At 38.5% G+C, this 24453-nt stretch overlaps 1 protein-coding gene across 1 annotated transcript in view; it reads left to right on the top strand.

Moving 5' to 3' along the window:
* Positions 1–24453, top strand: part of grik2 (glutamate receptor, ionotropic, kainate 2) — a 190678-nt gene that overhangs the window by 116259 nt on the left and 49966 nt on the right. Inside the window, exons 7-11 of the mRNA XM_076148425.1 lie at positions 73–216; positions 2412–2519; positions 6611–6724; positions 16543–16749; positions 20120–20343. Of these exons, the coding sequence (XP_076004540.1) occupies positions 73–216; positions 2412–2519; positions 6611–6724; positions 16543–16749; positions 20120–20343 (797 nt within the window). The remainder of the gene's footprint in view (positions 1–72; positions 217–2411; positions 2520–6610; positions 6725–16542; positions 16750–20119; positions 20344–24453) is intronic.

Genomic DNA, 24453 nt, shown 5'->3' with positions numbered 1-24453 from the left:
GATATTTCACAGATCCATGCTGACAGACTGTGACACTTGTGGTGATAGTGATGGTGTGTTTTTGTTCTGCAGACGGACGCTGCACTGATGTACGATGCCGTGCACGTGGTGGCCGTGGCTGTGCAGCAGTCTCAGCAGATCACTGTCAGCTCATTACAATGCAACCGACACAAACCCTGGCGCTTCGGGAACCGCTTCATGGCCCTCATCAAAGAGGTAGATGCTTTTCTACCTGCTGCTGTCTTTCTCTTTAACATACACACAGAAACACATGCTCACAGAAAAGAAGATCGAGAGGACATTTAAATAAGGCTGAGGCAGTCAAGGACGAGGCAATATGAAGAAATAGAAACCTCTGTGTGTTGCTTCTGGATTTATTCATATGGAAAAAAAAATCCAGTCTGTACACACGTACTCCCCCAGGAGAACAAGCAACTTTTGAACCTTTCTGTGCATTTCAGCATTTATCCATACAGAAACATTTGAATTTTTGGGTAATTGCACAACAGCTGGCCACATTTGTAAAGGTGGGATGACCAGTGTGAGAATAAACCACCAGTATACCCTCTCACCCTCTCCTCCTGTTTAATGTGAGGGATGAGGAGAAGCCTGCTGTACTGTGTCAAATGCTCATATGAGGACAGTTTTTCCACCACACAGAGCTTCAGGTCTCATTTCCTCCTTCACTCACTAATAATGTGCAAACATTGAAACAAATATGGCTCTAGTAATTCAACCAAATGGTTGGATGGTTAATGACAAGTAATTTTACAAATCAGTATTTGTGTGAATTCAAACAGTTTTCTGATTATGCACTCTTTGGTGAAATCATTATATCATTTTAGTTTGCACCATTTTTGTGAAGTTGAGAAAGCAATACCAATAATGCAACAAAGTCAAATTTACAGTAGATACAAAAACAGAATGTGGTTTATGTAAACATGAGTAAACATTTAAACTGTATATCTTCACATAGATAGAGGACTGAACAAAATGTATCTGTGCTAATGAAATGATCAGATCAATAAGGTTCAAAAACCATACTGCAATAAGCAGCAATGGTCAACATGTCTCATTCACAGTGTAGTTTCAAAACATATACCGGCAGTTTAGTTAGATTTCTACGAATGACATTTTACGCTGTATAGTTTTGAATGTGAAGTAGCCGAGAGAATGTTGTGCTGATCTATTATACATGCAGGGTGTTGTTAGGAAAAATAGAACCCAAAGGAAATACAGTTTGCAATGCGTTACAAACATCATAGCACAACACTGTTCCATCTGATTTTGTGTACCACCTAATTTTTACATGATCTCTCCTTATATTGTGCTACAAAGAAGAAACATATACTGTGACATATAATGTATCGTGTGATCTATCTTTAAAAAGTGATGAAAAAAAATGTATCTGTGTACATTCACTCTGTGTAGGTTTTCCTTGGTGTTAGGCTACTAGTACCTGCAAAAAAGTTGTCTGGGAATGAGCGGAGCCAACAGCATTGACACTAAACCTGTCCTCAACCCAGATGTTTGTTGTGTTACTTTGATTTGGATGTTACATTTAAAATCACAATTCAAGTCACAAACATTTGACCTAAGTAGGCAAAAACTGAAAAAAAACCTGTTTGTATTTTCTTACCAATGCTTTTACTTTTTGTCATGAAGGTGTAAATTATAAATTCAAAACAATAATTTTATCAATTTCTTACAAAAACACATGCAGATACTGTTCCCCGATTGTATGTACTTTGTACCCCTTATTGTGTGTACTTATTATCTGCATGCACTCTTGCATGTTTCTCTATATTGCACTAGGTTTGGTGATTTCTCGTTCTAGTTTCATTCTGCACTGTACTGTAACCGTTGTACAGTCATTTCCTTCAGGATGATAAACTTTAATCTTATCTTATCTTATCTTATCTTAGATGCAAAAATTGTTTCTCACTTTCTTCGATATGTTAGGTTGTGATTAAGCAACCTCAACTTTCCTGCTGTCAGTAAACAGTCTGTCGGTAAACAGTCTATGACCAATGCTGTCTGGCATAGTTGGCCTCACTGAATAACCTCCAGACCTGAGTATAAAAAAATCTTCCACTTTTTTCGCAGCTCGCAGTCCCATTAACACTGACTGGCTGTGCCCAAAACAGCTTTTCCTGTTCTGAGTCACTTTTTAATGCTATATCATATCCTATCGCACCGCTCACTATCTGTAAAGACAGAGTAATTGCCTTTGCACTGCAGAGAATGGAGGCTGATTCTGTGGAATGACCCCAATATCAGAGAAGGATGTGTAAACTCTGATTGTGCTTTGACTGATTTGTCTCAACAAACGCATCAAAACAAATTTTGAAAGTAAAGATGTAGAAGTGATGCTAATGCATTTTTCTTTTCCGTTCTTTCTGTCTCTCCAGGCCCATTGGGATGGACTGACTGGGAGAATCGCTTTCAATAAGAGCAATGGTTTGAGAACGGACTTTGACTTAGATGTCATCAGTCTGAAAGAGGAGGGACTTGAAAAGGTGGGCTACACCACACAAACAATCCATCTTAATAGCATATACATTTAATTCTCTCTTTGCAATCTTTCAGGTAATTGAACCATCTAGCAGCCGTATTTATACTTGAGAGGCATGTGAGATTTATTTCCAAAGTTTCTGACACCATCATCATTTTGTCACAGGTAGTATCTGGTCTCAAGTCTAACTTGGCCATTGATGGACAAGTGTTATAATGTGAGCTAACATCATGCAGACTCTTAAACAGAAAATGAGGAAGTCTGCTCTTTAGTAATTTCTTCTTCCTCTTCAATCTCTTGACATGAACAAGAGTGCTGTGTAGCTCTCTGTGTTACTCTAATCATTTTTGTGTCCCTACCCCCTTTGTCTCTCTTCCTGTGTCTCTTACTTCCCCCGGGTTCCCTTCCCTAGACACTGTGTGCGTTCACTCACTGAACTCACTGTCTCACACATACACACACACTAACAGAGAATGTATGTGTGTGCGTGAGTGGGTGTACTCACTTGCACTCTTGGCTGAATAGAGTAAAGAACTGAAATATGCTGAGAAATATGCAAGCAGGAAATGTGTCTATTTCAGCTTGTCACAGATGGTGATTTTCTTGAGGCTATGTTGATACTGGAAATATTTAGCATTTTAGTAAATCTATGGAGCAATGGACTGAACAGAAATACGTACACCCCTGTCTATGCAATTGAAAATAACCTGGAACTGTCCAAGTAGCACAGAGACGTTAACTTTATTGAAATACTATTTAAGGCATTTCAGGCAATTTGAGGCATTTGAGGCCGGATTTTGCCTTTAATAATGTACAGACATGCATAATTCTATAGCCTATATGTAAAATTTAAAGGCAAGAAGGAGAAATCCAATTTTAATGTGTTGCTGACGACACAGTTTTGACTGAGGTTCATCAGAATAATCACAAGAAATATCAAAGTACAAAACACACATTTAATTGACCCATAGTTATTGATGGGACACAGCAGCTTTGGTCATTCATGTTGGTTTCGTTATGCACTGCTACACTGTTCATTCATACCATGTTAGTATGTTCCCTTCCATTCATTTTGCCAGTGCCTGAATGTAGCACTTGGATACCAAGCAAGTGGATGGACAGAAAAGTGGCTTAGGCTGTAGGAATCATTTCTGATCTGGGAGAAAAATTGCAGGTCACAACATTGTGACATTTACAAGCATGTTTAAGTATAGTACATAAGTATAGTATAAGCAGTATAATCAGTTCAGAAGATTTAAGCTGAGAGATCTTTTGTGCACCAATTCTGTGCTCGGTTGTGTAGTTTGTGTGTCACAATGACATCCAGAAGTCAGATTGCAGTTCAAAGTGTTGTTACATAATTTGAATTGTAAAGTGATTTTGGGATTCATTTAGTTGTGTAGTCTGAGTTTGGTATCACTAAACCTAAGTTGACCAAAGCTGCAGATCTCTATCATTTGTGTGTCTAGGTGTCTAGGTAACTTGGTATGTATTATATCTTACACATATTTTCCGGCATCACTGCAGTGTTCACCAGTCAAATATTGATTCATGAAGTTATCTGAACGAAATAAACATGCTAACACCAGTCATACAAATAAAATTCTTGCATGCAACAGCAAACACTTCATACTCCAGCATCGCTGGAGTTTGCCTCTCAGCAGCTCCTGACCTCTGGTCATGTGCTGTGTGCGCGTCCATGAATAATTTACTCCGTTAAGAAGGCTGAATTAAAGAGTTGATTTGCAATTACAAAGCCTATCTTGGGCCCTTGTAGGGAGCATCAGAGGAGACCTGAAAAGTGTGTGGCTGCGTGGGTTTGAGTGTCTGTGAGACTTAGTGTGGTGGGGTTAGATGGTGAAGGATCAAATGGGAAGCAGTGTGGTGACTTGAGAGGGAGCTAAAGAGAGCAAGAGATGCCTAGAGGCATGACGGCTTCATCATCACCATCATCCTTCTATCCACTCTTCCTTTCATTTCTTCTCATTGTTGTCCTCCCAAAGGCCATGAGGCTGATCCTAGATCATCTCTAACATAATTCCCTGCAGGACTCTCACTAAGAAAGTACCCCAGAACATAGATGAGGGTTCACAAGGCCGTTAAGTGGGTCCTTAGCATGGCTGCAGATTATTCTCTGAATGTTGCCAGGATTAGCAAGTGGGAAGGGTGCTTGGTTTTGTTTGTGTGTATCTTTTTGTCCGTGTGTGGTGAATGATTGCATGTTAGCTGATGCAACAGCTTTTCCTCCAAACAGATACAGTAGTATCTTAGTCGCACTAACCATTCGGAAACATTTGTGTTTAACTGGGTTGTTCCCCTATTCCTGCGACATTTAGGTATGCCATCCTCTCACTCTGCACTCTGTCAAAGATTGTCAGTTTAGCTTTTTCTGGATAAACCTTTCCCCGCTGGATACATTGGTAATATATCTCTTGTAAAGGAGTCACAAGCTAAGATGTGACAAGTGTTGAAGAAATGTGATTTTATACATTTTCTAAACATCTATGCCAGCGGTCTCCAACCTTTTTGCCGGAGAGCTACTTTGACAAAATAAAAGTGTCGGAGAGCTACTCATGTTTTATATTATCGTAACATTTATCCACATGGCTGATTCTCCACCCAAACCAGCTGAATAAGCGTCTTTTGTGTGAACATTTACAAAATGTTGATATCCAACACTCAACACACAACATCACATTTTGTATCAAAATGCGCTTCAATTCAGCAACATGAGCTTGTTTTTTTTTGTATACATTGTCAGTGTCAAGATCACATCAATAAATTCACATCATATTAATGTCATAAAAAACAAAACAATGTTATGGAGGCAGTGGCTCAGTGGGTAGTGCTTCCGCTTGGGAACCGGAGGGTCGCCGGTTCGAGCCCCTGCCTAGGTGCCCCTGAGCAAGGCACCGAACCCTCAATTGCTCCCCCCTCTGCGAAGGGTGGTAATGTAATGTTAGTCGCTTTGGATAAAAGCGTCTGCCAAATGATCGTAATGTAATTACTTATTTTACTATTTAACTAATACTTTACCTTTCATATTATCACTGTCACAATATCTCTTCACATTCCCTGTAATTCAGGGAGTTCCCTGTAGTTCCCATCTCATCTGTGCTTCACATGCATTCAGTCTGTTCTGATGTTAGTGAGATGACAGAGAGTGTGGTACTGTTTTCATGAGGAATTAAAATAGTGTTGGAATGTTCTTGCAGTGAAGCACGTTCTCTGTCATACAGTTTTGGAATGTTATCTTCACATTGTTTTCCTGTTTGGAAGAAAATACACTGGATTCAGAGCCTGGGCGGAGCTTCTTTCTTTCAGTTGGAAGTTCCAACTGAACTGTTGGATGCACAATTCTCATGTCTGTGAAGAGCAGCAAGCGCTTGCTGGCCGGATGTTACAGTGTCACGTAACCAAACCTGACAACAGCGTCATTTGTTGAACTGACAGCTGATTGGCTTATGATTGTTTTGTGACAAAGGAGGCGGGATTTGAATTTGATTGGATAGAAATTTAAAAAGCTATACCAAGTGACGATGTGTTGTCAAATGTACATATTCTTTGAACCTTTCGGCGAGCGACTCTGAAAGGCTTTGCGAGCGACCGGTAGCTCCCGAGCGACGTGTTGGAGACCCCTGATCTATGCACTCTATAAACAACTTCTGGCACTGCCTTTGTGTTTTACATTCTGCCTAATAAACGTGTTTCTCTCAACAGCTAAGCTTATTATCTTCTGACTTATATCTATCTAGCTCATGCTGAGCTGTTATAAAATTACTTCTATAATTAGATAGTTTTCATGTGTAAGAATAGTTTTTTTAGTTAATCAGTAATTATCAGTGATTTAATGTGATGTTAGACTCTATTCTTCAGTTGTAAGATGTGGTATTTTTCTATTTGTGCCTTTGTATGTGGGATAATATTTTTTTAATTACGGGCATATTTCAGTGTTGAAATTTATAGTTTCTGAATTTTGAAGAATAGTCCTATTCAGTCTTGGTTTGTCTATGTCCATGTTTTTGCAGCTTTTGTTCTGTGTGCCTAATGATGTGCTCAGTATCTCTAATTAAAGAAGTGTATTTTGTTTTCCAGATCGGCACCTGGGACCCTCCTAGTGGTTTAAACATGACGGACAACCAAAAGAAGAAGACAACGAACGTGTCTGATTCTTTATCCAACCGATCACTCATCGTCTCCACCATACTGGTACTTTATTTTTGGTTTTCTGATTTCAGCTCTGAACAGTGCCTCATTTTGGATGCGTGTGATGAAGAATAATGAAATATTATTAGTTTTGACATTTCTTATGTGAACATACATCATCAACACATGGCTACAATTACTACATAGCAAGTGGTTGGGTCAGCTTGTTGCTGTTTAAGTAAGCTGAAATTTGCCCAAATTAAATACTGGTGTTGATTAAAGACCTGACAGGAAATCCAGGTGATCCCGTAAATTAAACTTTCGGTAGTGATTACTAGTTACTAGTGATTGTCAGAGGAAAGGTTTTCTTGAATGCACATCATCAAGACAATCCAGAGCTGATATGTACATGATATGTGCAGACTGAAGTGGAGGTATTTGCAAGACAGATTTATCAAGCCAATAAAACCCTCAAGGTGATGCTGACAGGAGTTTGTGATTGACTCTCTATGGGTGCCAGGTGAATCAAAGGTGAATGTGAGTTTGTCTGGGTGTGATCTCAACCGTGGCGGAGTAAAAAAGTGAATGTTGGGGTTGGGATTGGTGATGCTGCACTGGATAGTGCACACTGAGGGATTGATGGAGATTGATGGATTGATGCAGACAAATAAAGCATGTATTGAACCGTATTCAAGTCGATCCTAGATACTACAATCCTGCTGTTTCTCCCGCAGCTGGCTCTGATTGGCTATAGCTATACTCATATCATGCTTCCAATTGGTAAATGTTTATGTCAATGCAATTTATATAGGATGTTTGGTGAAGCTTAATTGAAGAGAAAAGAGCTTCAGGTGCTTCATAAGGATGTGATGTGTGAGGTCAAATCAATATAGATATTTTAAACTGACGTTCCAAGCTTGGGTTCTCTATCAGTAAAACAAATTTAGGCCACAGCGTAAACAAGTATCTTTTTTGTCTGGATTTGCTTGGAGTAGGTCATATTTCAGCTTTAACAATTGGTTTATTTTCTTGAATGAATGATGATCACGTCTGTCTATGAATACCTAGACCCAAAAAGGCCTTCCAAATAACATGGGCACAGGACAGTGGAAAGGTTGGTATGATAGTATATAGAGCAATATTTAATTTCAGCCAGTTACAGTGAGAACAGTAACAGAGGTATTTTCTGAAATAAAAAGATTGAAGACTATTGTTTGCAGTTAATTTTAGCTGGCACACAGACATGTCCCCTGGGTGAAACAACATTTTTCTTCCACCAGAATTGACTTTAAGAGATTCTGCAGCCCAAAGCATCCCTCAAATGATTATTTGAAGAATTAGGATTTGTTTCATAAATGATTTGTAAATGTTTTTTATCTGAATCTTTAAAATTGCATTCATTTTAAATCGATTTGTTGACCTAATTTGTGTTTTAGCTGTTATAGCTGTTTTTGTATTCTCCCATGGTCCATAATCTAGAAGGAGTTGACCTCTCTGGTCTCTTGTTTACTTTTCAATTGTCACCCTCTCATCACTTCAGCAGAGAACTTTTCAACATCCTCATCAAAGTTTTTGCCGTGTTTCATTGAACTGGACAGTTTTGCACACTGTTTACTGACATCTGACGTCTGTGCGAGAATGTGACTGTTAGACTGTGTCTCAGTTCTCTGAGTCACTCCGCTTAGAGGAAAGGACTGGCAGACTAGGTGAACACAAACAGAGTAGCTTATTAATTCTACATCAATGAAATAGTTACAGAGGAAATGTCTGGGATTTTCCATGAATGTGTGTTGCTGCAGCAAAGTTGCGTTAGTTATTGCAAGCCTTCTAGCCAGACCTCTGGCAACTGCTGTCTCATATACCAGTCAACAGGTAACTTTACCCTATAATCAACTTTTCTATCATTAAATGCTTGATGTTTCAAGCTATTTGGCTTGTTAAGCAAATTCCTGTGTGGGACAAAGCGAGAGTGAATCAGTTTAAGAGATAGGGTTTAATTTTATGAATTTGACTTGATTTTTGAGAATTTGTCCACCAGAACTGCCTCATCATTACCACATTCCACAGTGTAACAAACATCAGACACCACAATGGTTTAAAGACAAAAACATTTATTTTCATAAATTAAAATTACTTCTCAAACAAACAATGCAAGCAATATTTTTTCCATGAAAAGGTTATTGTTCAGGTTTAAGAAAGTTATTTACAATTTTGTATTAACATTATTTGTATTATTAGCAAACCATCAAAAATTTCTGCTTCAACAAGATGTATTGAACATGTGCTATGTTTGATAGAACTTGGTTTACAGCAAAACTTTGGGCCTTATTGAGGCAAAGACTCCATTCACTAATATTCTGTAAAAGTGATGGTGAGTGCAAGTTGTAATATAATGAGGATAAATAATCAGTTGGGGAGAGATGATATAGTATGCCCCCTTTTTTTGTTTTGTAGGGAGAGAGAGAGAGAGAAACACAAAGTGAGAGAGAAACTTACATGTACAATATATGACGATGTGTTCCTGGCAACTGTACATGTATGTCAATTTCTTTGGCAGCTGTAGCAATGAGCATTTATCCGTTTTTTACTAAATGAATGGCAAGAGTATAGAAGAGAGTTTGTTACTAGTATTCCGGTCTGTAGCTTGACAATACAATTGACATATAGACTCCCTGTACTTCTCTTCTTAAAGGATCAACTTTATGTTGTCCAACTTCGTTTGTTGTCTCTGCCTTTCAATGCTGGTCCTGTGTCTGACTTCCTTTATTTGCACATGGTCCACAAAGAAGAAAGACCAGATGCAGATAAGATCTGTGCTTTAAGGGAGCTGATGAGCCAGGGTGGGTAGATTGTGAACAGTCACATTGGTTGACATGGGTGCCTACCCAACTCGACGCTTCGCGGATATTCGGATATTCGGTGTGGCCCCAAGGTACGGGGCTCGGGGAAAACAACTCAGAGTAATGACTAGGCTGTGACACCAAAGATTAGGCCAGAGAATTATTCTTAGAGATTTAAGATGTTAGAAAACATGACTACCTACTAAAGAATGTTATATCTCTGTAAAACCAAGTATTTAAGATTGACTTATTAATTTCCTTCACAGTGAGAACATGCAAGGGAAGTTCTCCTGTTCACCTAAAATGCCTTGCCATTACAACTGGCCCCATGCTGACATGCCGTGATGTACGTTTCACGTCAGGGGGCTTGGCCCCCCTTTCAAACTTGCTTGCAAGTCTAGTCTAGTTTATTTTTTCTTTCTTGCCGTGGTGCCAAAGCAAAGATTCTACGAAAAATCTTTCAAATGTGCATGAGATCTGTCCTATCACTTTTTTCTTACATTACCTCTGTGCTTTCTGGGTGTACATGCATTTAATCCGTAATCCTACATAAATGTGTATGTGCCTTATGTGAACTATAGTGACAGGGGGAAACAGTCAGAAGAAACCCATTAATTTATTAAATGAATGAGCTGAATTCTGGGCCGTCATTATTTATCATGGCCCTTCTTTCCTTCCATGCGCGCTGTGTAAGTGATTGGATTGCAGTTATTAGCAAAGTCTTTCCGCAGCTGTAATTGCCATATCAGGATTGAGTCATGGGGAGAGGTGTGAAGGCTGCGAGGAAAAGGAGGGAGGGCTGACAATAATTGGATTTGTTACATTTGATTGATGCACTCTTTTATCCTGCTTCTCCTCATTTTCTCTGGGATTATGTACTATAAAACATGATGTAATTACAGTTGGGATCTTGGCCTATCAACAGTTTATCTACTTTGGAATTCACTCCCATAATGCTTTTGTAGAAATGAAGTATCTTCAGGGTAATGGCTGGAGCTGCAGATAATATACTGTGTAATATCTTAGGAGAGCAAGGAGCATGCAGGGTTCCACATCCACTTCATGTTCTGTTCTACTTTGCATGAGAATATGTCTTCCTGTTTATTTGAACATAAGAATGCCTTAACTTGTGTAGTGTGTGTGTACGGTTTGTGTGACCACAAACCCACAGTGCCTCTTTAATTTCAACAGTCATTCCATGATGCTCATGATGAAACTCATGTATAGTCAGGGCTATTTGTGTGCTGCTGCAGGTAGCTGTGGCCGTGTTTCTCTACCTGCAGCATATTTCTCTACTCTCAGTTCAGGCCAATATGTACAGAGCTCAACCCAGTTTCCCCTGTACTCAACGAAAGTATTTTTCTCAAGTGCTGCTCTGAACTCAAATTTATTCTAACCCCATATTCAGTCATTGCATTGGCTGTATAGTCACTAAGGCCAGTGAGGGTGATTATGGGTTATTTCTCCATGGCTACAGATAATTTCTTATATGTAGGAGTGCTTGTCCTGTATGTTGTCATATTATTGTATTGATGTCGCAAGAAGATATAAGGTAGAAGGTAGAAGGTATAAGGGGCATTAGTCAGGAAAAATCATTCTAGATGGCACAATAGGTGAAATAACAGGTGAAATAATATCAACAGAAGAATATTTTTAGGATTGTCTTATCAGTGATAATGATATAAATCAATGCAGGATTTGTTGAGTTTGCCAAGTGCAACAAAGTAAAGAGTACAGGATTCAGCTTTTTGGTTAAGTCAAGGGATTGTTTAAATGGTACAAATCTTCTCCCATTCTATTATTTGTGTGCTTTAAATTGGGTATAACAAAAGAAATACCTAAAGGGACACAGAATGCCGTTTGATGGAAAGATTTGGCTGAAAAGACACATCAGGTCTCATTTCCATTTGACACCAGGAAATACAAGCAAGCAAGTGCCAGGGCTCACAGACCACCTTAGAATGTATCACATTCAGGAAACTCTCTGCAATCAGACAGCTACATTCATTACTCCAGCCCAATGACAAATAAGTACTGTGAAGGATCCTTAACCTAAATCAGAATCAGAATCAGAATCAGAATAGCTTTATTGCCAATTAAGTCTACACTTAAAAGGATTTTTTTTAATAAAACAACAACTGTGCAAATTCATTTAAATTAAAACACACAAAATCAACTAAATTAAAATAAAATAAAACGTGCAAGTTACTCAGGTAATTATATGGTCAGTGGAAGACCCAGGCCTTGTTAATGAGGCCCACTGCAGAAGGGAAGAAGCTGAATTTGTGGCGTGAGGTTTTGGTCCTGATGGACCTCTGCCTCCTGCCAGAGGCTAGGGTTACGAACAGTTTATGTTATTTTACAATATGAAAATTCTGTACATCAACAGAAATATCAGTGAACACTCGAGCTAGAGCGGAGCCGCACATCAGGTTCGCCACCCCTGATATAGAGCTATATGAATACAGTTTATTCCCTAACATCACATCATTACATCACAGGGCGCAAGGTCATGTTTCACCTTTTAATGCAATCTATCCAGTTGGACTGTACTGAATTAGCGCTTTTATCCGAAGTGCTTTACATTGACCTCACATTTACCCATTCATACACTGATGGTGATGACAGCTCTACCTTCCTGAGCCATGCCATCCCTATACACCCTGGATACATTCCTCAGATAAAATCTAAGGACCTCTGCTTACCGGCACCTGCAATGTCAATACTGACAGTGCAAGTGCAAGAACACAGATACTCTTTTTATGTGGGGTGTCAATGGAAGTCCTGTCATCTGATGTCATATTAAATAATAAATGCTCAGAATACATTTTAATGTAAGAGAGCTATGAGAGACTCTCTCTTGTGGATGTAGTCACACATTTCATTCTTTAGTCAGCGGTTGTTTTTAGGAACATGTGAGAAGCCTCTCAATGATTTGTGGAAAATGTTTGTTAATGTCCAGGCTAAGTATTTAATATGCAATTTTGGAGGGAGCTCTTTCTCTTGTTTTGTTAACTGTATTTCATTTTTTAATCATTTGGGGTATTATTTTACATTCACTCAGCTGTTGCAACTGTAGCTCAATTGTAAAGAATAAGCAGAGTTGGTGTCATATTTTTCAGTGTTACTCATAATATTTGCAGTAGTGCAGCAGTAATGGGAGAAGCCATTCATATCACAGGTAGATCAAGGTAGAGTAAAGTAGTTCCTCATTTGAGTCATAATATGTTTCAGTAAGTTATCGCCGCTACAAAACTATCCTTCACCTCTGTTTTTTTACAGGTCAATTGCAATTGAGACCAAAAGATATGAACTATTTCAGTCTCCTGTGGTTGAAAAGTTGGATAGTGACTGAAAGAGTGATACTGTGGCTGCTGTGGGTCAGGACTCATTCATGGGGACAAGGTTCAAGGTTTCAAGGTTTGCATTCATTATTGCAATTTCTGTCTGTCTTTACTTCTTTCCTTGTCCCTTTCAATATTTTCAGTAATAATAATAATAATTTTGAGTTCCATTCTTTCTTTCCTAAACTTCCTTGTTCAATTGGTCTGGGAGTATGAAAACCCCCAACACTGGAGGTTTTCACCTGACTTTATTTCTGTTTTTTGCTGAGAAATATTTCACTCAATCTTCCACCAGAACATACCTCCAGTACCATACATTACCTTGATCCTACATTTGCAGCAGAACACAGGTATAACAGCACCAGTTTTGCTGACTGGTGCAGTGAAAGGTGTTCTTTGTTAATGTGCCGAGCGACTATTTATGATAATTACAGGCTGTCACAGCTGACAGAAGGTGAGAGGTCATAAACTGCTAATGGCCTGACAATAGCTTCGTTGTACTCAACATGCTAGATAACAATTGTTCCCATACTTAACATGATGTGAGTGAGAGGAATGGTAGAGATAGAGAGAAACAGAGAGAGGAAATGAGATGAAGGGGGAGAGTGGTGGGGTGTAAGGCAGAGAGCGAGAGATCTCACACAGGGTGATGGTGTGCTGTTTAGGCTTAGCAAGTATCAAGAAACAGCACAGGGATATATTGGTGTAACACAACATTGATTTCCACCAATATCTCCTGGGGACTTTCCATTCTGGGGATAAATAACTTGTAGAAGTAAATAGAAGTAAACAAGTAAAGGAATGCCAAAAGAGAATTTAATCCGACAGAAAGACACCTTTTTCTTCAAAACCAACCCTGAACTATGTGGAGAACACGGATAAAACTAGTTTGGAAGGATTCACCAAAAAATGCTACAAATCTTTCCAGGCTAGCCAATTAGCCATATAAGCTTTTTCACTGATAGCTTGTATGTTGTAACAATAACGACAAATCTAATGATGTTCAGAGCAACATAAAACAATTAACCTCTATAATACAAGCTCATGTTGGGTCTGTTTTGGCTCTATTTTTCTGGTAGAGCAGAGCTATGCTGTTGCTCAAGGCCAACATTGTGAGTGAGTAATGCAGAAAATAATCAAAACATGGTGGATCTCGAGACAACAAAATTCCTGTTGATTATAATACAGTATCAAGAATTTAAGTGAGTGCTGGCCCAGAGACCAGACAAGTATGAGGATCTGAAAACATTGGCACATTGAAGCAATGGCTCTGATACCATGGTGATGGGAAGAAAGAAAAACACTGCAACTAACTTAAAGAGTTACATGATGGAATAATCATGCATGGAAAATGGTTCATTGCATTACATTAACAGCATACATGCATCCTCAATCTAAGACTGCTCAGTGGGTTTGTACCCAGTGACATTGCTGCTGCTCCAGCCTCCAGTATTGATCTTGATGTGGACTGTGGTGTCTGTTCTTTCATCAAGATTACATCAGTAACCTTGCAGTTCTTCAGATGTGGAGGTATAATGCACCAGTGCATAAAGTAAACATAGCATACGGCCAACTACACTGTCAGCAGTGTTAAAATTAATGGTAGTATTATGATCAAACAAGCCATTTTCACTTGTTCAAGCCTGGTGCTGCAGACAACATAGTTGCTTCTTGTTTTTCCATAGAATCTCAGAAAGTGTATCCAATCACTTTTCAAATTCAAATGATTTTATTCCCATAATGAATTTGCATATGTGACATCATTTTTGTAGAAATGGGCCAATATCTTTGAATAGTTTAGGTACTCAGGTTCAGTCTTCACTTGTAATATTATAATATAAAATATATATATATATTAATCAGCCAAAACAAAGAGAGGTGATTGTTACAACATTATACATACATACATACATACATACATACATACATACATACATACATACATACATTCATACATACATACATACATACATACATACATACATACATACATACATACATACATACATACATACATACATACATACTTGTGACAGGCAATGACAATAAAGTTGAATCTAATCTAATCTAATCTAATGCAATTTAGGGCATGTCTGTCCAGCATATGATGCTGACACAGTCACAAGCTACATGTAGTGTAAGTTAACTGTACCTGCAGAGTGAATTTGTGTTATTCTACAAACTAACAATGGGTATGGAATATAATCCCAGGTTACTAAAGCATTATACTAAACCTTACTGCCATTACTTTCAAAGGCGACAGGAAAAAATGTAAAACTTGGGAGAAGATTCGTACTGTACCCAGGCCTGTGCTGCTACACTTACTTGCTGGTTTGCCACAATGCACCAGCATATCTCTTACAGCCTTTCAAAATTAATTCAAGCGGAAGTTCAACACAAACCAGTGTAATACTGTCAACGTAAAATAGTTTTTACGCCCATCATCAGACTGATGATGAAGTTCATCAGTATGAAATCTTTGTGTAAGTGATCAATACATTAGATTGATAACAAACAGTTTTAGTCAGTGTATTTTAACATTTGATCAGATCTTTTTTCTGCCCTTGTGGCACTGTCCCTCTACTTCAAGTGGAAACCTCTGTTCTCTGCAGCACTCTCTCTCTTACACACACACACACACACACACACACACACACACACACACACACACACACACACACACACACACACACACACACACACACACACACACTAGGTAAACACTTACATGTTTATTTATAGAAAGACAGAAATTGCAATAGAAAAAAACTGAGATTTTACATTTTGTGTTAGAAGAATATTCCACAAAACTGTGTAGTGGAATCATAACTGAGCATTCCTCTATCAATTGTTCGACAAGAAAAATGTGTGGTGTAAAATGAATGCAGAATCAGAGAAAATCACTTTGTTTGTTTGTTTATACCTGTGAAAACAAAAGACAGTTGTTTTTTCCATGTTCAGTCAAATATATGTGTGCATACTAAAGAAGCTGAAGCCAATGGGATATCTCATAGCAAGGAGCTTTTACTTGTTTTGTTTCAGTCAGTGCCGTTATACAATAACAACAACTGCTTGATGATACAGTTTTGGGTTTATTTGACAGAGGGAGACAAGGGAGTCATAGAAAGGAGGGACGTGCACTGACAACAAGAGTGTAAGGCTAACAATGACAGATGGTAAATGGAGCTGATGTAGGAGGAGCAAGCAAATGGAGAAAATAGGGAGTGGAGCGAGAAGGAGGTGGTAGAGGAGAGAAAGGACGGGATGCTTGGTAGGTGGAGAAGCAGTATGAAAGAAGACATTTGTAATCTCCCTAGCTGTGTGTGTGTGTGTGTGTATGTGTGAACAGAGGGGATGTGCTGGCTTGGTATCTGTGTCAGTCTATCAGCATCTCTTATCTAACTGATAAAATGTGTGGTGTCCTGGGCCCATAGCCAGCTTGATGAGCCTGAGTGTAGCACAGAGTCACTGTCACAGAGGATTATGTGTTATTATGTTCATGCCTAAGTTTGCAGACTCCCTACCACACACAGAGCGGTTATCAATTATTTTCTTCTAAAGCCAGTGTGTGTTTGAGCATTCAGGCTTATAGCCTATCTCTCACATGTCAGTCTCCCTTTCAGATGGACCTCATCGGCGGGTAAAAGATGTTAAGCGCTACAGAGTCTCATCCCGCTGCCCCTGTTTCATTCAACAGGAGGAGCCATATGTGATGTTCAAGAAGTCGGACAAGCCACTATATGGGAACGACCGCTTTGAGGGTTACTGCATAGACCTCCTCAGAGAGCTATCCAACATCCTGGGCTTCACTTATGAGGTTCGACTGGTGGAAGATGGGAAGTATGGTGCCCAAGATGAGACCACCAGTCAGTGGAACGGCATGGTCAAGGAGCTAATGGACCATGTGAGTCTGTGATCAAACATCTCGCATGAAAGACACCACAACAAACGTTTGCCATATGTCACATTACATACAAACCACAGCTGTTGGAATAGTGAAAAAATAATTTGTCTACTGGAAATATGGTTGATGAAGAAATTAGGGGACAATTGAATTGAAAGTATGAGCAGGAAAGGTTTTGAACTGCCAAGTGCCACATGAAGCTTAAATATCTTAGACAAAGTTATATTAAAATCTGTAATGGATGTTAGGGCTGAAAGTATAATATGAGGTTTTAGCCAGTACTACTGCCCCAAATCTCATCACTTCATATTGTTCCCCTCCAGCCCTCATCTTCATGCATCCCAGGACACACGCAATCCATTTTTAAACACCTATATGGTCTAGGAATTAGAAACCCCTGACATAATGTATAGCAAATGGTTTATTAAAATGATAAAGTGCCACAGAATAATTTCAGAATATTGACAAAACTTTAAAAATCTAAATCACAACAATTTATTTTGATTTTTTAGAGAATTACAACACAATTTGATCAACAGTTGACCAGTTTACAAGTCTCTCTGATTTTGGATATTTAGACCGTTGGGCATAAATGAAAGTGATGATGAGATAATGACAACTACAATGTCTGAAAATGTCTCTTGCAATGTGTATTCAATGTGCATTAAAATGAAAGATAATTTTTGAGCATTTTGTCTATCAAAGCAAAACACTTAAAACATTTTCCACATAGGCCTAAACTAGTTTATCCTCTTCTGAGTTATGGTGAGCCAGGCCACTTGTCGAGTGGGCTGCTCTTCAAACCACAAAAATCTTTTGAATTTTGGTGGAATCATTTTGTTTTCTGTCCTTGCCCAGTGCAAATGACATCAATACAGTGTGTGGTTTGGTTATGGAAAAAAAATCAAAAGTATGGCAACAATAAATCGGACACACCCTAACATGCACAAGTGTTTAAGACGTAAAGATTCTGCAACGGTATTCAGAGTAGCACAAATAAAAGGGTTTTTATATTAATTCTGTACAAACATTTTTAAATGATTTGTCTTCAGAAAAAAAAGAACTTGGGGCTCGTTGCTTATAGAGAGGTTACATCTCTGTCTCCCTGTCTCTCCTCTGTTCCACTATGCTGTCTGTCTCTGTGTGCTGAATCTAAATAGCTGCATAGCAGCAGCTGGTCTGGTTTGGTGGAAGCTGTAGCAATTAACTGAATTGACTGAGTTATGAATCTTCCCGGTACTGTGTACCAGCACTGAATCTCTATGTGATACCGACACCGTTCCAGCCTGCTTTCACCCCTGATATTAATACAAAATGTCCAACTGAAATTCACTGTGATGGGATCTCAGTCACAATAGATGGAACCTACTCATTAGTTAAAAACATCACTTCGACTTGTCTGTTACCGTGATCTTAAAAATGAAATCGTTGGAGGACTCAATTGTTTGGAAATAACCAAAGATGAAACGCTCTGAATGAACCATATACATTCAAAAAGATATAGAAAATAAAAATGAATGAAAGACAGTGGGTAAGCTCTAGCCCTGTTTCAGAGTTCAGTGATAAGAACATTGATTCTTTTTTTGAGTTGTTTCCCCACCAGAGCTTATTAAAACTCATACAGAGCAGTACACACAATATGCTCACTGTGTGGATCATTACACTTGACAAACTAAGCCCCAGTTAGGATAAGCTGCAGAAAAATAGCAGATACTGCCCTGCCCATAGTCAATATGTGACACCATCGGAAGCAGCATCCATTAGGGGTCAAGCCTCCCTTAACCCTGTGAGACTTGTCTTCTGCCTCTGCTCTTGAGTAGAGAGTTTGGTTTTCATGACAGATACTGGTCATAGTTGAAGGGCACAGTCCCCTGTGAGAAGATGCTCAGTGTGGGTTTGCCCCACTTCATGCCTTTCATGTATATACTGGATATACATGGTTGGAACATGATGGCATCATTGAACACTTGTTCAGGTAATGAATGCCACATTAACATTCCCCTAATTTATCAATTTGTATAGTTATTACTTTGTATTGATTGGACATTTAGAAGAAGATCAACCATTATTCATCCCAAGCCTTGAGAAATTCAGCTTCAAACACATGGATTTTCACTACACACAACTGTCCGCCCCCCCCCCTCCTACACACACACACGCACCAGAGACGGTACAGTTGAACTTAAACACCTTGGTCCGTTTTGGCCAGCCCTCCAAAATACTATTAGAAGATTGTCCCTGTTCTTTTCGTGCATGAGTTGTGTTGTAGACATGGAATAGAGGCATTACAAATTAATTATACAACACAGTAGTATCATTCACTTGTGTTATTGGAGAAGTCAATAACATAATTTGAAACACGGAACATGTAGAGGATAAACTTCCCAACTGCAAAATTGTCAAGGGGCTGTTGGTGCAAGGCACGCTCTGAGATTTCTCCAGTTCTCCAGCCACAAACTTTTATACAGTTTTTTTGTTCAAGAATATAGTGCAATGTAACAATTTGCCAAAGAAAATAATTTAGGTTAATCATTTTCAGTTCAAATACCTTTTTTGACGAAAGGTCTTGGCAGACATACTAATGTGCTGCCAAATCTAGCTATACAGGACTAATAAAAAGCACTGATAACAGCTGGAACACTGAGAAAAACAAGAAATGAGAGCCAAATGTGAGCCAAAAACACCAACCACCTACTACGTAAGTGTCCCAGATTCCTTGTACACCCCAAAGAAATGCAGATTAGGAGAACTATGAATAAACCCTGTGCAGGTTAGACAGAAGCCTCCACCCCAGGTTATAAAGATTTTCTGAAACTGGCTTGCTGACACTAAAACTAGAACAAAAGCGTTTTGTTAATAATAATGAGACTGAACCAATAGCTTTGTGAGAAACATGTTGTGTGTGTTCTTTTTCGCTATACATTGTGTTTTCAATGTTATTCACGCACGATAGTTCATCAAAAATAAAAACCAAAACAGAAATGGTCAACTAAACTAAATCAAAAATAATAAATGAAACAAAACTATACAATAATATTGAACTAAAATCCAACAAAAACAATCGCAACTGAAATTTCCTTGCTCCAATATCCCTTATAAATCCCCAATCCCCAATAAAAGGAATAATTAGTTGAGGAAAATACTGGATGTCTTAATTGATGCTCCAGAGAGAAATGAAAGGTGAATTTAGGCAGGTGAAGTGTGCTTTGGTTAGATGAAGAGAAAAGGCTTTAAATTTTTCTCTAAGTGTCTTAGGACAGGCTCTGTAGTGTGTAAAGATCCTGTTTTCTTAATTTGATTGCCTCTAAATGCTTCCTGTGCCTGTGACTTATAGCCAATCCCTCTTCCCTTTTATCTTTACTGTTGACAGAGAGCTGATCTTGCAGTCGCTCCCCTTGCTATCACATACGTCCGCGAGAAGGTTATCGACTTCTCCAAGCCCTTCATGACGCTGGGTATAAGTATACTGTACCGCAAGCCTAACGGGACCAACCCTGGGGTCTTCTCCTTCCTCAACCCCCTGTCGCCTGATATCTGGATGTATATTCTGCTGGCTTACTTGGGTGTCAGTTGCGTGCTGTTTGTCATTGCCAGGTAACATGCAACATCCAGTGATCACACACGGTCAGACACATGCTAAACTGCCATTCCTCAGCACACTGGCCAGCTCATGGTAAAGCTCACCACCCGCTGACAGAGCTGACACCAATAAATGGTAACATATTCAAGCTCAAATTGGCAACTGTTTTAATGAATTCAAACTTATGAGCTTACTATGACATTTGTTTTCTGAATTGGCTTTATTTTATATATGCTGTTCTTCCCTTCTGTAAGAACTATAGTGTTCAAATTGGCACATGGCAAGGCTGCAAGGTTATTCCTGGCCTGTTTCTCCTCACACTGCTACAATAAAACACACAATACAGAACTACACAGAGCTTATGAGCATCAACGTTTACTTATAAGCCGTTTCAGGATTGTGTCTGTGAGTCACAGTAAGACTGTGCATTTGCTGTTTGTGCGTGCGTGCATGCGTGTGTGCGTGTGAAAGCGAGAGACGTACTGAGAAGGATGTCCTACCACTCCCGCCTTCCCCTCACTCACCCTTGTGTCTCAGAGTTCATGCTGTCTTTTCTTTTCTCTGCTTTTCTTCGCTTTGCTTCAAACACAAACAGTGTGACATAGACATATGATCGTACTTACAACAATATCTAATAAACTCAGAATGTGGTCTATGCTTTCCGTCTCATAGTCCATGTTTGAAATACAAACAAAACAGGCCTTGTAAACAAAAGTCCTTCAGTTTCATAGGGTTGTCATGTTGTATTCTCTGCATGTTATTGGAATCATACCACCAGAGATTCAACAAATATAAACATATGTAGACACTTCACATGTGGCATTTAAATATCTTTTCTGTGGTTGCTTGAGTTTGTGCACTCATCCCTCATGAGCTACATAACAGTGCTTTGGAATTATTGTAAAATATATCCAAAGATTCACAAAGTTCATCCAGGTCATGGACATTCTTGAAGCCATATTCATGAATAGGGCGTGAACAATGGTTTCAGTGCAGGTATAGTGGAAACTAGGCTATTCAACACCTAAAATACTAAGGGAGACATTGCGGAAATGTTGTTAGTTTGTTAACACTGTAAAGGTTAAAGGTTTAATTTGCAAGCAATTTCAACATCTCTCATACATAGCTATGGATGACTTATGCTGCTGCAATATTTTTCCTTAGGGTTCCATAGAGATTCTCTTCTTTCTTTTTTTGTATTCCTACATCTAAGAGTCTAATCTAGAACCTTCTTCATACTGAGGTGACCCTTTCTACGTATCAGAATATATATATACCGGTATATTTATTCAGATAATCTTACAAGAGATATAACGCAGAATGTTACTATATACAAAAAAGTTCAACCCTTTGACATTTGCTTGAGTATTCATTAGCTCCTTAGATCAGTTTGGTCATGCAACTGACAGGCACCAGCAATCCATTGACTGCACCACATTGTTTGTAGTTGTTTGTCCTTTTGTTGTCTGTAGTCGAAAGTAGGACAATGTTTTACTCAGTTGATCTGCAGTAGTGACAGCCGTTTGAAGCACTGTGAGAAAGAGAAAGCGAAAGAAAGGTTAAAAAAAATGTTAACTCTAAAACTTTTGGGAGAATCCATGTTTTTTGCAGCTGCAGCCCAACAGTTTTACAGTTAATGCCAACATCTTAATGTGTTTCCAATGTTACTGGCGAAATGATCACACTAGAACAAAAGCAGCAACTGTCATCTAAGTTGGCTCAGAATATGCAACTATCTGTATTGAATATAACTAAGTACGTGTCTGGGTAAGTGTATATATTTTCCACCCTTTGTTGCGTTTGTCAAAAATATACTAATGCACGATGTTCAACATTTGCATGTATTTACTATTTAGTGAAACACACCAAAATCTCACAAAATTTAGTGAAATGATATGGGTGATGGCCTGTTTACATTGTATGAGCAGGAAATGTCCAAATTGAAGGACAAGATAAGCACACAGTCATGTACATATTAATGAAAACATCAGAGTTGGATTCTAGATTATGGTTGTGAATATTGTTCATTAGAGGCCAAACTGTCATCACAAATGTTAACTATGTCATATCATCCTTCATCAGCTGACGATTTCTTGATCTCTTGATCCTCATGAGGTTCTAAATATATTTCAGTCATAGATCCTTAATGAAGGCTTAATGAAATATATTCTTGCAACATTTCTTTGATAAACCTTCATCAAGCAAAATGATAATTCTTCAGATAATTTCAGTCATGGGACCTTCATAAGGCTAGAAGATCTTAACAGCTTTTTGGTCAGAATACCTTCATCAGGCTTAGAAATCTTGGTTGTATCAACTCCATGTGTAAAAACTCAACATTTTTTTGTGTTATTACTTTCATTGGGAAAATTGTTTCATACAAAGGCTGAAGGCTCTAGTGTGAATGTTTTTCTCCAACTTTTGAATGTTTAGCGTTAAATTTGCTTCCACTTGAGTTCAATGCAATATGACTTAATGATGACATGTTATGAACTTGAAGATGTAATCAGTAATGTCAGTAATGTTTCATCATGTTTACTAGTCGCACTGAGACGGTTTAAATGACCACAGAAACAGATGCGATTTTAGATGAAATAGTTTTGATGAAATGTCTCGTCTCTTGGTGTCTTGTGGGTATAATCATGTGAGAGCAGAAGTTCTTCCCACATGGCAGGAGAGCCTCAGAGAGATAGGTGTTCTCACCTCTCAGGTGGTGGTAGATTTTTTCCTGAATCCCAAGGACCCTGGAAACACACCTCACCTTATTCAACAAGCCACTTTACATGTCTCGTGAGATTATGAGATTTGTGTGACAAAATAAGGCACACAAATCCCTGATAAAGCTTCTATGAAGAAATGTTAAATGATCACTTTGTTCTTAGTGTTCTTTGTAGTTTTGTGCCTGTTATGAGAAAATCAGAGATTTGGTACCAAAAATGAGGTTCCTGTTTATTTCTGTAAGTTTCCAATCATAAATGACCCTCCAGACTAATTCTTTAAAGGCTATCATGCTCATTTCAGAAAATTTTGTGAGACCTAGCTGTCACGCAGAAACAACAGAGTAAAACCCCAACACTATCAGTTTACTGTGCATTAAACATATATGTATACTTATCTGTGTTTACACATTATACATTGTATCTAAGAGTGTTTGAGTGTGAGTCACTGTATGACTGAGATACTGTCAGAGGAACATGACTGAGATTGATGTTCTGAGACTGACATAAAAAAAAGTGCTAGTTAGACTCCCTTGAGGTAACAAACAGTTGCTTGTGTTGGCCATGTGTCAGTCTGTTACATATGAGTCCTCATTAAAACCACATAGTTCTTGCTACTCCATTAGAGATATCTGCTTACTGATGTTAAAATTACTATTTGTTGGTGCTTTTATGCTCTGCCCTTGAGAGGGTGATGAAATAACTGTTGAATTTCACACTTCTGCTAAAGTGTGCATTATCACCTTCACCTTCATTAGACAACAGAGCAGCAGAAACAATTAATCTATGAAAACATGTGTGCTGAATATCCCATGTCTTTCTACAAATACTTACAAAGACGACTTATATGACTATAATGTCTCTCTCTTTTAGCTTTTATGCACATGTATATATATATATATATATATATATACATTTATATACTTATTTAAAACTTGAAAAGTTATAATATCACAAATATCACTACGGTAACAATTCTTAACACATAGCCCAAGCTACTGTTTAACTATACATCTAAAGGAAACAACAAAATAAAACGGCTTACTTCATTTAGATGACAACACTGAAAGAATGATATCCATTCGGGATGATCATCAACTGAATGAAATCCATTTTACACTATTTACATTCTTTCCTCCACACACAGTTTAGAGGCTTTTGGATAATGAGCTCTCTGACTTACCTGAAAAGAAATGGACACAGTTTTTAATCCAACACATCATTGCACAGTTCTTTCTTCTGCAATGCTAGTAGTGCAATTCACCTAGCCATGAAGCGCAATTCAATTACTTAATTACTTAATTACTGTGAAACATAATCTATTTGCAGTATCCTTAGAGCTGCTTGGAAGGTGTAGTACCACATGTGTAGCCCTCCATTCAGGTCTTGACAGCAGGCGGGAGTACC

Source organism: Genypterus blacodes, unplaced genomic scaffold (genome assembly GCF_046128005.1).
Source record: "Genypterus blacodes isolate CSIRO-AG114 ecotype Tasmania unplaced genomic scaffold, CSIRO-AGI_Gbla_v1 ptg000040l_1, whole genome shotgun sequence".
Classification (NCBI taxonomy): Eukaryota; Metazoa; Chordata; class Actinopteri; order Ophidiiformes; family Ophidiidae; genus Genypterus; species Genypterus blacodes.
Note: the sequence above shows the minus strand (reverse complement) of the source record. Positions and strands in the feature narration are given on the sequence as shown.